Genomic DNA, 16,312 nt, shown 5'->3' on the forward strand with positions numbered 1-16,312 from the left:
TGACTAAAATCTGTAAACACTGTAAACAACAACAAACACTGTAAACAATCTGTAAACACTGTAAACAAGAGGCAGTCATGCAGGCCACTTTAGGTTACTGCTAAGGATTGTCATCAGGGTTTGGAACTGGTCATGGAACAGAATCAACTTTTTTTTTGAGGAACAAAATCAGAACCGCGAACAAAAGTGAAATATACTGTTCCAGAACAGAACAGTTATTTTAAATGCATGGAACCAGTTAATAACATTATTTTCCTCACAAAACGCAACAAAGTGCCTATGCAAAGTCCTACTCTTTCACTCAGAAACATATTCTAGTGTCTGCCAGCCTGCCTGCTGAAATTGCATAGGCACTTTGTTGCGTTATGTGTGGAAAATAACGTTCAAAGATATTCAGAGTTCCATCATAGAAGCCGCTCCTCTGTAGGTATAATACTGTGGGCCTAATTCAGATAATGCATGTCATAACAAGATGCCCAGTGCGTCAAGCCAAGCCTTCTCCACCACCCTCTCTCGCACTCTCCACACCAGCAAAATATCAGTCGCATCTCGCACCCTACACTGTCTGTCCAATGCATGTTAATGCATGTTAATAGCTTGCACGCTCCAAAGCAGGCTGCTCTATCCACACTGATTGTTATTGTAATTTAATGTTAATGTAAACATTTTTTTTAAATGATTTCAGAGGTTTAAAAAGGAACAGAAAGGAATGATATAAACCGTTACTGTCATGACTTCCGCCAAAGTCGGCTCCTCTCCTTGATCGGCGGTCGACGTCACCAGCTTTCTAGCCATCGCCGCTCCATTTTTCATGTATCCATTTGTTTTGTCTTGTTCCCTGCACACCTGGTTTTCATTTCCCAATCAATTCATATGTATTTATTCCTCTGTTCCCCATCATGTCTTTGTGTAGGATTGTTTGTTTTACGTGTATTTTGATATTGTGGATATCGTTACGTGCATTACTTTTTGTCTATGTTCCGTGTTTTGGGCAAATTTTATGTTATTTTTGTGCTGTCATTATGACCGGAATAAAAAGTGTGCCTGTTCACTACACTCTGCTCTCCTGCACCTGACTTCGCCTCCGTGTCACGACAGTGACGGATGGTGGCGCCCCTCCTCGGCCGGGCGGAGCTCGGCGGTCGTCGTCGCCGGCCTACTAGCTACCATCGATCCCTTTTTGTTTCACTTTCGTTTGGTTAGGTCTAGGTAGGCACACACCTGTTTTGGGTTAGTCATTAGTAAGGGGGGGTTATTTAGGTTAGCGTAGGATGTATGTGGTTGTACGTGATTGTGTTGCTTGTCCGGGTTTTGTGTGTTCGTAAGAACGTGTATTTAGTTTTTCCTTCTGCCAGTGGTTTCTTTTATTTTGTGTACACCACCGCAGAATCGTTCAGGGCTGCGCCCCTATACCTTGTCGACCACGTACAGTGCTTCAAATAAAGAAGGGTGGTCACGAACTCTCTCTGTCTCCTGCGCCTGACTCTACCTCTCCTGTTGTTCCTCGAGCCAGCCCGTGACAGAAATCACGTACCGTAACTAAATGGAGTCAGCAGGAGCTTCAGCGCCAGCCATGTCCATGGAGGAAACCGTCGACCAACACTCCACCCTGCTCCACCGGCTGGGGAACGCCATGGATCAGGTGTTGGCGCGCCTGGAGAGCTGGGACCGACGCGCTCTCGGCCCCCTGAACTCGGCAGGCCAACAGCCTGCGCCCCCACCAGCACCCACAGCACCCAGTACCAGTGGGGTGAAACTCGCTCCCCCCAGGGAGTACGATGGAACGGCCGCTGGGTGTAAGGGCTTCTTGCTCCAGTTGGAGTTATACCTGGCGACCGTTCGTCCCTCTCCCTCGGGGGAGGAGAGCGTCAGCGTCCTCGTCTCCTGCCTCACGGGTAAGGCCCTGGAATGGGCAAACGCCGTGTGGGACAGTCCGGACTCAGCCAGGGACAACTACCCAGAGTTCACCCGCCGCTTTCGGGCAGTATTCGATCATCCCCCGGAGGGGAGAGCGGCGGGTGAGCGGCTGTTTCACCTGAGGCAGGAGACGAGGAGCGCGCAGGACTTCGCTCTCGAGTTCCGGACCCTGGCCGCGGGAGCAGGGTGGAATGAGAGGGCCCCTATAGATCACTACCGTTGTAGTTTGAGGGAGGACGTCCGCCGGGAATTAGCCTGTCGGGACACGACCCACACACTGGACCAACTGGTGGATCTGTCCATCCGACTGGACAATCTGCTGGCCGCCCGCGGACGTCCGACCCGGGCCCTGCTCATTCCACCCTCCAGTCCTCCTGCTCCCACGCCTATGGAGATAGGGGGGGCAGCAGCCAGGAAGACTGGAGGGGGAGGTCGCTCCTGCACCTCATGTGGTCGCAGAGGGCACACTGTGGACCGGTGCTGGGGAGACTCCCCTAGGAGTCCAGAGGGCAGGCAGAGCGCTCCTTTGACACCTCAGGTGAGTCAGCACCAGCCTCACCCAGAGCCCCCTGTCCGTCACATGTATGTGTCAGTGTCCTTTCCTTGTTTCTCCCCTCACTCCCGGTTTAAGGCGCTAGTCGATTCAGGCGCAGCAGGGAGTTTTATGGACCGTGGGGTCGCGGCTAAGTTAGGGATTCCCCTGGTCCAGTTGGACCAACCCTTCCCCGTGCACGCCCTAGACAGTCGACCACTAGGGTCAGGGCTGGTCAGGGAGGTCACTGTGCCTCTGGTCATGGTAATGCGGGGGGGTCATGAGGAATGGATTAGTCTTTTCCTCATCGATTCCCCAGCATTTCCAGTGGTTCTAGGGATTCCCTGGCTAGCCACTCACAACCCTAAGATTTCGTGGGGACAGAGGGCTCTTAAGGGGTGGTCAAATGAGTGCTCGGGCAGGTGCATAGGAGTTTCCATCGGTGCGACTACGGTGGAGAGTCCAGACCAAGTATCCACCGTGCACATTCCCTCAGAGTATGCCGATTTGGCTATCGCCTTCAGTAAAACGAAGGCGACCCAATTACCACCTCATCGACGAGGAGACTGTGCGATAAACCTCCAGGTGGGCGCTGCCCTTCCTCGTAGTCACGTTTATCCCCTGTCTCAGGAGGAAACAGCGGCTATGGAGACATACGTCACTGAGTCCTTGAGGCAGGGATACATTCGGCCATCTCACTCACCCGTCTCCTCGAGCTTCTTTTTCGTGAAGAAGAAGGAGGGAGGTCTGCGCCCGTGCATTGACTATAGAGGTCTAAATGCCATCACAGTGGGTTTCAGTTACCCACTACCTCTCATCGCCTCGGCGATGGAGTCATTTCACGGGGCGCGCTTCTTCACGAAATTGGATCTCAGGAGCGCATATAATCTGGTGCGTATCCGAGGAGGGGACGAGTGGAAAACGGCATTTAGTACCACATCTGGCCATTATGAGTACCTCGTCATGCCGTATGGGTTAAAGAATGCTCCCGCAGTCTTTCAATCCTTTGTGGATGAGATTCTACGGGACCTGCTCGGTCAGGGTGTAGTGGTGTACATCGATGACATTCTGGTCTACTCCACTACACGCGCCGAGCATGTGTCTCTGGTGCGTAAAGTGCTTGGGCGACTGGTGGAGCATGACCTATACGTCAAGGCTGAGAAATGTGAGTTTTCCAAACCAGCCGTCTCTTTCTTGGGGTATCGCATTTCCTCATCAGGGGTAGTGATGGAATGTGACCGCGTTTCAGCCGTGCGTAATTGGCCGACTCCCACCACGGTGAAGGAGGTGCAGCGGTTTTTGGGATTTGCCAATTACTACCGGAGGTTTATCCGGGGCTTTGGTCAGGTGGCGGCTCCCATTACCTCACTGTTGAAGGGGGGCCCGGTGCGGTTGCAGTGGTCCGCGGAGGCGGACAGGGCCTTTAGTCGTCTGAAGGTTTTGTTCACCGACGCTCCGGTGCTGGCGCACCCGGACCCCTCTTTGCCCTTCATAGTGGAGGTGGACGCGTCCGAGGCTGGGGTAGGGGCCGTGCTGTCCCAGCGCTCGGGCGCCCCCCCAAAGCTCCGCCCCTGCGCCTTCTTCTCTAGGAAGTTGAGTCCGGCGGAGCGTAACTATGATGTGGGGGACAGGGAGCTGTTGGCTGTGGTCAGAGCCCTGAAGGTGTGGAGACATTGGCTTGAGGGGGCACGTCACCCTTTTCTCATCTGGACTGACCACCGCAATCTGGAGTACATCCGGGCGGCGAGGAGACTGAACCCGCGTCAAGCCAGGTGGGCGATGTTCTTTACGAGATTTCGGTTTAACATCTCGTATATCCCAGGTTCCCGGAACACTAAGGCCGACGCACTGTCTCGTCTCCATGACGCCGAGGAACGGTCCACCGATCCCACTCCCATACTTCCAGCCTCCTGCCTGGTGGCACCGGTGGTCTGGGAGGTGGACGCGGACATCGAGCGGGCGTTACGGACGGAGCCTACTCCTCCGCAGTGTCCAGTGGGTCGTAAGTACGTTCCGCTCGATGTTCGCGATCGGCTGATTCGGTGGGCTCACACGCTTCCCTCCTCGGGTCACCCAGGGGTTGAGCGGACAGTGCGTGGTCTTAGTGGGAGATACTGGTGGCCCACCTTGGTGAGGGACGTGAGGCACTATGTCTCCTCCTGTTCGGTGTGCGCTCAGAGTAAGGCTCCCAGGCACCTGCCTAGAGGGAAATTACAACCCCTCCCGGTTCCACAACGACCATGGTCCCACCTGGCGGTGGATTTCTTGACCGATCTCCCGCCGTCTCAGGGCAACACTACGATCCTGGTCGTTGTGGACCGGTTTTCTAAGTCCTGCCGTCTGCTTCCGTTACCCGGTCTTCCTACGGCCCTGCAGACCGCAGAAGCCTTATTCACCCACGTCTTCCGGCACTACGGGGTGCCCGAGGATATCGTCTCAGATCGAGGCCCCCAGTTCACGTCCAGAGTGTGGCGGGCGTTTATGGAGCGACTGGGGGTTTCGGTCAGTCTGACCTCGGGGTTTCACCCCGAAAGTAATGGGCAGGTGGAAAGGGTAAACCAGGAGGTGGGCAGGTTCCTGCGGTCCTACTGCCAGGACCGGCCAGGGGAGTGGGCAAGGTTCGTGCCATGGGCCGAAATGGCTCAGAACTCTTTGCGCCACTCCTCCACCAACATATCACCATTCCAATGTGTGTTGGGTTATCAGCCGGTCCTGGGGCCATGGCATCAGAGCCAGACGGAGGCCCCTGCGGTGGAGGAATGGGTTCAGCGCTCAAGGGAGACCTGGAACGCTGTGCAGGAATCCCTGGAACGAACCAGGGTACGACAAAAAGCGAGCGCTGACCGGCACCGCAGCGAGGCCCCGGTGTTCACCCCAGGGGAGAGAGTCTGGCTCTCGACCCGGAACCTGCCCCTCCGCCTGCCCTGCCGGAAGCTGGGTCCGCGGTTTGTGGGGCCATTTAAAGTCCTGAGGAGAATAAACGAGGTGTGTTACAGATTACAACTTCCTTCTTATTATCGCATTAACCCCTCGTTTCATGTGTCTCTCCTCAGGCCGGTGGTAGCTGGTCCGCTGCAGGAAAATGAGGTACGGGAGGTCCCTCCACCCCCCCTGGACATCGGGGGGCCCCCGGCGTACACAGTCCGGTCCATCTTGGACTCCAGACGCCGGGCGAGGGGCCTGCAGTACCTCGTGGACTGGGAGGGGTACGGCCCGGAGGAGAGGTGCTGGGTACCGGTGGAGGACATACTGGACCCAGCGCTCATCCGGGAGTTCCACAGCCTCCATCCGGATCGCCCTGCGCCTCGCCCTCCGGGGCGTCCTCGAGGCCGGCGTCGGCGCGCTGCGGGAGCCGCGCGTCAGGGGGGGAGTACTGTCACGACAGTGACGGATGGTGGCGCCCCTCCTCGGCCGGGCGGAGCTCGGCGGTCGTCGTCGCCGGCCTACTAGCTACCATCGATCCCTTTTTGTTTCACTTTCGTTTGGTTAGGTCTAGGTAGGCACACACCTGTTTTGGGTTAGTCATTAGTAAGGGGGGGTTATTTAGGTTAGCGTAGGATGTATGTGGTTGTACGTGATTGTGTTGCTTGTCCGGGTTTTGTGTGTTCGTAAGAACGTGTATTTAGTTTTTCCTTCTGCCAGTGGTTTCTTTTATTTTGTGTACACCACCGCAGAATCGTTCAGGGCTGCGCCCCTATACCTTGTCGACCACGTACAGTGCTTCAAATAAAGAAGGGTGGTCACGAACTCTCTCTGTCTCCTGCGCCTGACTCTACCTCTCCTGTTGTTCCTCGAGCCAGCCCGTGACACTCCGATACACACTCATAACAGAATCCTACACCTACCATGGAGTCAGCAGGAGCAGGTACCCCGGTTAGAGGAGTCGAGGAACGCGTCCAGGAACACGCTGCTATGCTACATCATCTTGGTGCCATGATGGATCGCGTTGTCCAGACCATGGACCGCTGGGAGAGACAGGAAGTCTCTCCAGCGCCTCGACCAGCTCAACCGGGGTTATCTCTAGCCGTCCCAATGGGATCCAGCTTCAGTGGAATACGTCTCTCCCTTCCCAGGGAGTATGATGGGACGGCCGCACAGTGCCAGGGGTTCCTTTTACAACTGGACCTATACCTGGCCACTGTTCACCCAGCTCCCTCAGGAAGGGAGAGAGTATCCGCCCTCATCTCATGCCTCTCGGGGAGAGCTCTGATGTGGGCAAACGCCGTGTGGGGTAGAGGTCGACCGATTAATCGGAATGGCCGATTAATTAGGGCCGATTTCAAGTTTTCATAACAATCGGTAATCGGTATTTTTGGCCACCGATTTGCCGATTTTTTTTCTTCATTTGTATTTTATTTTTTTACACCTTTATTTAACAAGGCAAGTCAGATTAAGAACACATTCTTATTTTCAATGACGGCCTAGGAACGGGGGTTAACTGACTTGTTCAGCGGGGATTCGTTTTTGCAACCTTCTGATTACTAGTCCAACGCTCTAACCACCTGCCTTACATTGCGCTCCACGAGGAGCCTGCATGCCAGGCTGACTACCTGTTACGCGAGGGCAGCAAGAAGCCAAGGTAAGTTGCTAGCTAGCATTAAACTTATCTTATAAAAAACTATCAATCTTAACATAATCACTAGTTAACTACACATGGTTGATGATATTACTAGTTTATCTAACGTGTCCTGCGTTGCATATAATTGATGCAGTGCCTGTTAATTTCTCATCGATTACAGCCTACTTCGACAAACGGGTGATGATTCAACAACTGCATTTGCGAAAAAAGCACTGTCGTTGCACCAATGTACCTAACCATAAACATCAATGCCTTTCTTTAAAATCAATACACAAGTATATATTTTTAAACCTGCATATTTAGTTAATATTGCCTGCTAACATGAAATTGTGTCACTGCTCTTGCGTTCATTGCCTGGCTCGTTGCGAACTAATTTGCCAGAACTTTACGTAATTATGACATACCATTGAAGGTTGTGCAATGTAACAGGAATATTTAGACTTAGGGATGCCACCCGTTAGATAAAATACGGACCGGTTCCGTATTTCACTGAAAGAAAAAAAAAGTTTTGTTTTCGAGATGATAGTTTCCGGATTCTACCATATTAATGACCTAAGGCTCGTATTTCTGTGTGTTTATTATATTATAATTAAGTCTATGATTTGATAGAGCAGTCTGACAGAGCTGTGGTAGGCACCAGCAGGCTCGTAAGCATTCATTCAAACAGCACTTTCGTGCGTTTTGCCAACAGCTCTTCACAATGCATTGCGCTGTTTATGACTTCAAGCCTGTCAACTCCCAAGATTAGGCTGGTGTAACCGATGTGACATGGCTAGCTAGTTAGCGGGTGCGCGCTAATAGCGTTTCAAACGTCACTCACTCTGAGACTTGGAGTAGTTGTCCCCTTGCTCTACATGGGTAACGCTGCTTTGAGGGTGGCTGTTGTCGATGTGTTCCTGGTTCAAGCCCAGGTAGGAGCGAGGAGAGGGACGGAAGCTATACTGTTACACTGGCAATACTAAAGTGCCTATAAGAACATCCAATAGTCAAAGGTATATGAAATATAAATCGTATAGAGAGAAATAGTCCTATAATTCCTATAATAACTACAACCTAAAACTTCTTACCTGGGAATATTGAAGACTCATGTTAAAAGGAACCACCAGCTTTCATATGTTCCCATGTTCTGAGCAAGGCACTTAAAAGTTAGCTTTCTTACATGGCACATATTGCACTTTGACTTTCTTCTCCAACACTTTGTTTTTGCATTATTTAAACCAAATTGAACATGTTTCATTATTTATTTGAGGCTAAATTGATTTTATTTATGTATTATATTAAGTTAAAATAAGTGTTCATTCAGTATTGTTGTAATTGTCATTATTACAAATACATTTTAAAAAATTGTCTGATTAATCGGCATCGGCCTTTTGGGGCCTTCAATAATCGGTATCGGTATCGGCGTCGAAAAATCATAATCGGTCGACCTCTAGTGTGGGGAGAGGAAGATGCGGTGTTTGACCACTTCGAGGAGTTTACCCGCAGTTTCCGGGCCATCTTTGACCATCCGCCCAAAGGTAGAGCAGCGGGTGAACGACTCTTCCATTTGAGGCAGGGGACGAGGAGCGCACAGGATTTCGTGCTGGAGTTCCGGACCTTGGCCGCCGGAGCAGGATGAAACGACAGGGCCCTCATCGACCACTATTGATGCAGCTTACATGAGGACGTCCGATGGGAGTTGGCCTGCAGGGATGCCACCACCACCTTTGACCAACTGGTGGATATGTCCATCCGGTTGGATAACCTGCTGGTCATCCGTGGATGTCCTGAGGGGCTCTGTCGGTTCCTTCTCCCAGCACTCCCACTCCAGTGCCCATGGAGTTGGGAGGGGCTGCGCAAAGGGAGGCTGGAGAAGGGGCCTTCACGTGCACCATCTGTGGCCACAGAGGGCGCACTGCCGGTCGGTGCCGGGTTGGTCCCTCTGGGAGTCGAGGCAGCAGGCAGGGCACTCTGGCGTTACCGCAGGTGAGTATGCACCACTCTTATCCAGAGTCCTCTGTTGTCCACCTGTTTGTACCTGTTTGTTTCCCTGAGTTCTCCCCGCATTCCCAGCATAAGGCGGTCGTCGATTCAGGCGCAGCTGGAAATTTTATTGACAGAGGGTTAGCACTTAGTTTAGGGATCCCATTATTCCTGTGGATAGACCTTTTCTGTTTCACCCTCTGGATAGTCGACCATTAGGGTCTGGGTTAATCAAGGAGGCCACCATCTCCCTGGCCATGGAGATGCAGGGGGTTCACGATGAGAGAATCAGTCACTTTCTCATTGACTCTCCTGCATTTCCTGTGGTACTAGGCCTTTCCTGGTTGTCTCGTCATAACCTCATCATTTCCTGGCAACAGAGGGCTCTCACGGGGTGGTCGCGAGAGTGCTCGGGGAGGTGTGTAGGGGTTTCCGTTGGTGCTACCACGATGGTAAGTCCAGACCAGGTCTCCACCGTTCCCCCAGAATATGCCGATTTAGCTCTCGCCTTCTGTAAGAAGAAGGCGACTCAATTACCACCCCGTTGACGGGGGGATTGTGCGATAAATCTCCTGGTAGACACTGCACTTCCCAGGAGTCACGTGTATCTCCTGTCACAAATGGAGACGCTGGCTATGGAGACATATGTCTCCGAAATCCCTGCGTCGGGGTACATTCGGTCCTCCACTTCACCCGCCTTCTCGAGTGTCTTTTTTGTGAAGAAGAAGGATGGAGGTCTGCGCCCGTGCATTGATTATAGAGGTCTCAATCAAATCACGGTGAGGTACAGTTACCTCTTATCGCCACAGCGTTTGAGTCAATGCACGGGGCGCGCTTCTTCACTAAACTGGATCTCAGGAGTGCGTACAATCTGGTGCGTATCCAATGAAATTCTGATATACTCTGCTACATGCGCCGAGCATGTGTCCTTGGTGCGCAAGGTACTTGGACGACTGTTGGAGCATGACCTCTACTTTAAGGCTGAGAAATGCCTGTTCTTTCAACAGTCAGTCTCCTTCCTAGGGTATCGCATTTCCACATCAGGTGTGGAGATGGAGAGTGACCGCATAGCAGCCGTGTGTAATTGGCCGACTCCCACCACGGTAAAGGAGGTGCAGCGATTTTTAGGGTTTGCCAATTACTACCGGAGATTTATCCGGGGTTTTGGCAAGGTGGCTGCTCCCATTACCTCACTGCTGAAGGGGGGGTCCTGTACGTCTGCAGTGGTCGGCTGAGGCGGACAGGGCTTTTGGGCAGCTGAGAGCTCTGTTTACCTCGGCTCCCATGCTGGCCCATCCGGATCCCTCTTTGGCATTCATAGTGGAGTTGGACTGGGATCGGAGTGGAGAGGAGAGGCTGGGATCGGAGCCGTGCTCTCTCAGCGCTCGGGCACGCCACCGAAGCTCCGCCCCTGTGCCTTCTTCTCGAAGAAGCTCAGCCTGGCGGAGCGGAACTATGATGTGGGGGACCGGGAGCTGTTGGCTGTGGTTAAGGCTTTGAAGGTGTGGAGACATTGGCTTGAGGGGGCTAAACACCCTTTCGTCATCTGGACTGACCACCGCAACCTGGAGTACATCTGGGCAGCTAGGAGACTGAATCCTCGTCAGGCAAGGTGGGTCATGTTCTTTACCCATTTTGTGTTTACTCTGTCCTACAGACCAGGTTCCCAGAATGTTAACCTGTTAGGGCTAGGGGGCAGTATTTGCACGGCTGGATAAAAAAAATGTACCCGATTTAATCTGGTTACTAATCCTACCCAGTAACTAGAATATGCATATACTTATTATATATGGATAGAAAACACTCAAAAGTTTCTAAAACTGTTTGAATGGTGTCTGTGAGTATAACAGAACTCATTTGGCAGGCAAAACCCTGAGACATTTTCTGACAGGAAGTGGATACCTGATGTGTTGTATTACCTTTAAACCTATGCCATTGAAAAACACAGGGGCTGAGGAATATTTTGGCACTTCCTATTGCTTCCACTAGATGTCACCAGCCTTTACAAAGTGTTTTGAGTCTTCTGGAGGGAGATCTGACCGAACAAGAGCCATGGAACGATGATGGCCCATTAGACACCTGGCGCGCGAGTTCATGTTGGGTACCCTCGTTCCAATACGTTATAAAAGAGTATGCATTCGTCCACCTTGAATATTATTCATGTTCTGGTTAAAAAAGGCCCTAATGATTTATGCTATACAACGTTTGACATGTTTGAACGAACGTAAATATATTTTTTCCCCTCGTTCATGAAGTGAAGTCCGGCGGGCTTAGATCATGTGCTAACAAGACGGAGATTTTTGGACATAAATGATGAGCTTTTTTGAACAAAACTACATTCGTTATGGACCTGTGATACCTGGAAGTGACATCTGATGAAGAGAATCAAAGGTAATGGATTATTTACATAGTATTTTCGATTTTAGATCTCCCCAACATGACGACTAGTCTGTATCGCAATGCGTATTTTTCTGGGCGCAGTGCTCAGATTATTGCAAAGTGTGATTTCCCAGTAAGGTTATTTTTAAATCTGGCAAGTTGATTGCGTTCAAGAGATGTAAATCTATAATTCTTTAAATGACAATATAATATTTTACCAATGTTTTCTAATTTTAATTATTTAATTTGTGATGCTGACTTGACTGCCGGTTATTGGAGGGAAACGATTTCCTCAACATCAATGCCATAGTAAAACGCTGTTTTTGGATATAAATATGAACTTGATAGAACTAAAAATGCATGCATTGTCTAACATAATGTCCTAGGAGTGTCATCTGATGGAGATTGTAAAAGGTTAGTGCATCATTTTAGCTGGTTTTATGGTTTTGGTGACCCTGTCTTTGACTTGACAAAACATTACACACAACTCTTGTAAATGTACTGTCCTAACATACTCTAAATTTATGCTTTCGCCGTAAAACCTTTTTGAAATCGTAAAACGTGGTTAGATTAAGGAGATGTTTATCTTTCAAAGGGTGTAAAATAGTTGTATGTTTGAAAAATTTGAATTTTGACATTTATTTGGATTCAAATTTGCCGCTCTTGAAATGCACCTGCTGTTGATGGAGTGCACCACGGGTGGGACGCTTGCGTCCCACCTAGCCCATAGAGGTTAAGGCAGACGCACTGTCCCGGCTGTATGACACAGAGGAGCGGCCCAGATCAGACTCCCATTCTCCCGGCCTCCTGCCTGGTAGTGCCGGTCGTGCGGGAGCTGGACGCGGACATTGAGCGCGTGTTGCGTACTGAACCCGCTCCAATCCCGTGTCCAGTCGGACTTCGGTACGTTCCGTCTGCTGTCCGTGACCAGTTGATCTATTGGGCCAACACATCACCCTCCTCTGGTCATCCGGGGATCGGTCGGACGGTGCACTGTCTGTCTGGGAAGTACTGGTGGCCCACCATGGCTCGGGACATGAGGGTTTATGTTTCCTCCTGCTCGGTGTGCGCCCAGTGTAAGGCTCCTAGACACCTGCCCAGAGGTAAGCTACACCCCTTACCCGTTCCACAACGGCCTTGGTCACACCTGTCGGTTGATTTTCTAATGGATCTTCCTCCCTTACAGGGGAACACCACGATCTTGGTCATTGTGGATCGTTTCTCTAAGTCCTGTCGTCTCCTCCCTCTTCCCGGTCTCCCTACGGCCCTACAAACTGCGGGGGCCCTGTTTACACACGTCTTCCGGCAATACGGGGTGCCTGAGGATATAGTGTCTGATCGGGGTCCCCAGTTCACTTTGAGAGTCTGAAGGGTGTTCATGGAACATTTGGTTGTCTCGATCAGCCTTACCTCGGGTTTCCACCCCGAGAGTAATGGGCAGGTGGAGAGAGTGAACCAGGATGTGGGCAGGTTTCTGCGGTCCTATTGCCAGGACCGGCCGGGGGAGTGGGCCGCGTTCGTGCCCTGGGCAGAGATGGCACAGAACTCGCTCCGCCACTCCTCCACGAACCTCTCCCCCTTTCAGTGTGTATTGGGGTACCAGCCAGTTCTGGCACCGTGGCATTGGAGTCAGACCGAGGCTCCTGCGGTGGACGACTGGTTCAGACGCGCAGAGGAGACCTGGGAAGCCGCCCATGGTCACCTCCAGCAGGCCGCGCTGCACCAAAAGACCAGCGCGGACCGTCACCGCAGTGAGGCCCCGGTGTTCGCACCAGGGGACAGGGTCTGGCACTCGACCCGAAACCTGCCCCTCGCCTGCCCTGCTGGAAGCTGGGCCCGCGGTTTGTGGGGCCATTCAAAGTCCTGAGGAGAGTGAACGAGGTATGTTACAGGTTACAGCTTCCCCCCAATTACCATATTAACCCCTCGTTCCATGTGTCTCTCCTCAGGCCGGTGGTGGCTGGTCCGCTCCAGGAGTCTGAGGTACGGGAGGTTCCTCCGCCCCCTCTGGACATTGAGGGTGCCCTGGCGTACTCCGTCCGTTCCATCCTGGATTCAAGGCGTCGGGCGGGGTGCTGGGTTCCAGTGGCTGATGTATTAGACCCTGAACTACTGCATGAGTTCCACCGTCGCCGGCCAGATCGCCCTGCTCCTCACCCTCCGGGTCGTCCCCGAGGCTGATGTCGACGCACCGCTGGAGCCTGCTCTCATTACCTCCCCTATATCTGTCTGTTCCCCAGCTCCGTTCCCCGCTTCAGCATTTATTGTCATCATGTCGTTTTGTTCCCCCTGTTCTGACGCTGTTCCTGTCCTGTTCCATGTCCGTTGATAATTAAATGTTCACTCCCTGTACCTGCTTCTCATCTCCAGCGTCGGGTCTTACAGAATGCTGAAGCCACCAAATGAAGCATCGGGGAATGCTGCCCCGGTTGGCTCGGCAGGCGCCCATCCCACGTCAGGCCTCAGCCAGATTGTCAGGGTTTTACGCTTCAGCCGGATCATCAGGCTCACATGTCTCAGCTGGCTCGCCAGGCTCCCACATCCCAGCGGGATCATCAGGCTTCATGCCTCAACCGGATCGCCAGGCTCCCACGCCTCAGCTGGTTTGCCAGGCTCCCACGCCTCTGCTGGTTCGTCAGGCTTCTACACCCTCAACCGGCTTGTCCAGCGCCCATGCCTCGGCCGGCCCGTCAGGCCCACCCAGGAGTGACGCCGGATGGCGCCCCTAGAGAGGGGGTACTGTCACGCCTGCTCCTGCTTTGTTCTCCCTGTTCTGACGCTATTCCTGTCCTGTCCCATGTCTGTAGATAATTAAATGTTCACTCCCTGTACCTGCTTCTCATTTCCAGCGTCAGGTCTTACAGAAGTACATTTTCCCCCTGGTTTACATTCACCCTTTTGCAGGTTTTACTATATAATGTCTTCCATCCTAGCCAAATTTTTTCATCAGCTTGCATGTGCCTCCCCTATATCAAGGTGTTTTGGTACTTCTGCACTACGCATTTCTGGGTGTTAACTTTTACTATACCACAAGTCAATATAGTCTACTAGTCTAACTGTCTATCCTGCCCTCTATCCAACATTCATAATGACAATAGTGGTAGATGGATTGTTTTTCCAGATCTGCAATAGGCTAACTAGCATCATACCACACATAAAATCATTCAAAGCTGCACCAACTTTCAATGTAAGTGGAGAGGCCAGGTACATCATTGCACATAAGAGAACAGTGAAGACATGAAACACGCAAGAGAGGGGGACAATACAATTATCCTACCTAGACTATTCTACTACCTAGACTATTCTACAACACCACAATGTAATGAAAGTTCTACTCTAGGCTGTAAACTGCACTGAAAATGTAATTTCAATAACGGTGCAAAAGCCCATTGATTTGATCATTTAATTCAATTTGGATTAGTTGTGGGTATACTCTTGGCAGTTTATTAGGTCTAGAAAGGCAAAGTTGCAGGCCAGTCTGGATATATTTTAAGTTTTGATACTGAGATGTGCTGTCTGTTGCAGATCATCATTCTCCCAAGTCATCCTATAATAATGTGGCCACATATTGTATGCTCCCAGCAGGCCCGGTTATTCAGGAAAGTTTAACACACGCTCTGCCTCCTCTCCGATCCTAGTGGCTTTTCCTCGCGTGCCTAGAACCTAATGCTTCAAGGTCATGTGAAAATATTTGTAACATTGGGGAAGGGGGTGCATTTTTCTACAACACCTCGAATTGGACAGCCCCCGAGTAAATTTTTTAATGTTGATAGTTGACGATGCCTGCATTAAAGCTGCTACTCTAAAGCCATTGCATTAGGCCATTACAGAAAAGCAGCAGTTGCCAATTGGATGTAATTGGATTTACATACTTCTACTTCACTCTATACTGTATGTGTATGAGACCAATAGAAACAGAAGTTACCTGGTGTCTGCATGGTGGTGATGGTGGTGGTTGTGATGATGGTTGTGGTGGTCATTCCCTCATCCACCTCTCCTGTGGATACGGCGGTCAGTTTGGTGAGCTGGATGCCAGGGCCTGTTTTGTTCTTTACCCCTGGTTCCTCTGACTCACCTTTCTCCACCCTCACTGAGGTGGTCAGGACAGGGGGGGGCAGGGTGGTTTCCATGATAACTTCCACCTGACCATTGGCGCTTCCATTCAGGAAGGGGGGGGCATTGGGGCTGCGGCCACTGACTGTAGGGGCAGTGGTTGCCACTACAGGGGTGGTCAGGGAGTCTGTGGTCACTGCCATCTTCTCTGCCTCCCTGGCCTTGTCCTTGGCGAACTTGTTATTCTGAGCCATGCTCACCAGTAGCCCAGGGTCTGTGGAAGCAGAGATGGTGAGGGGGGTTGTGGCAGCCACCGTGGCAGTAGTGGCGATGTCAGAGAAGGCAGGGGCATCCTCATGTGGCACCAGGCGAGTTGAGGCGTCCCCCGCCTCAAAGGCAGTTACAGAGCCGGGCATTGTGGGATGTCCTGCCACGTCTCCATGGTCTGTGAAAAACTGCTGGTCCCCCTGGAAATCTTTAGTGAGCAGGAGTTCATGTAGGGCGAAGCCTCTGAAGACAGGCCGGTGGTTGGGGACGTTCATGGATGATGCTGTGGTAAAATGGTGGATCTCACTCTCTGTGTCCTGTGTGGACGAGTGTGTGAAGGCTCTGCTGTCTGCTTCGACTCTCCTCTGGCCCCCAACATTTCCATTCTCTAGAGAAGACACTGGAGAGAAACACACCAACAACATGGAGGTATTAGAGCATACTAGAAGAGAAATATAATACCAGAGAACATGATTCCTAAATATTACATTGCATAGAAAACATATTTTTTCTTTAAAGTAAAAAAAAAATCTACATTGGATACATCTATGGCTCTGTTGTAATTGCAAAATCTGTTAGTCTAGGGTTTAGTCTAGGGTAAGGGACCCCCATTTACCAGGCTG

The 16,312-nt window shown here is 51.4% G+C and overlaps 1 protein-coding gene across 5 annotated transcripts in view; it reads right to left on the reverse strand.

Moving 5' to 3' along the window:
• The window catches only part of LOC106603277 (seizure protein 6), a 260,472-nt gene that overhangs the window by 133,113 nt on the left and 111,047 nt on the right, over positions 1-16,312 (reverse strand). For all 5 annotated transcript variants that reach the window (XM_014196718.3, XM_014196715.3, XM_014196719.3 and 2 more), the window contains exon 2: positions 15,295-16,089. In XM_014196718.3, coding sequence (XP_014052193.2) covers positions 15,295-16,089 — 795 coding nt within the window. The remainder of the gene's footprint in view (positions 1-15,294; positions 16,090-16,312) is intronic.

The sequence above is a fragment of the Salmo salar genome, chromosome 04 (genome assembly GCF_965601325.2).
Source record: "Salmo salar chromosome 04, fSalSal1, whole genome shotgun sequence".
In the NCBI taxonomy this organism is placed as follows: domain Eukaryota; kingdom Metazoa; phylum Chordata; class Actinopteri; order Salmoniformes; family Salmonidae; genus Salmo; species Salmo salar.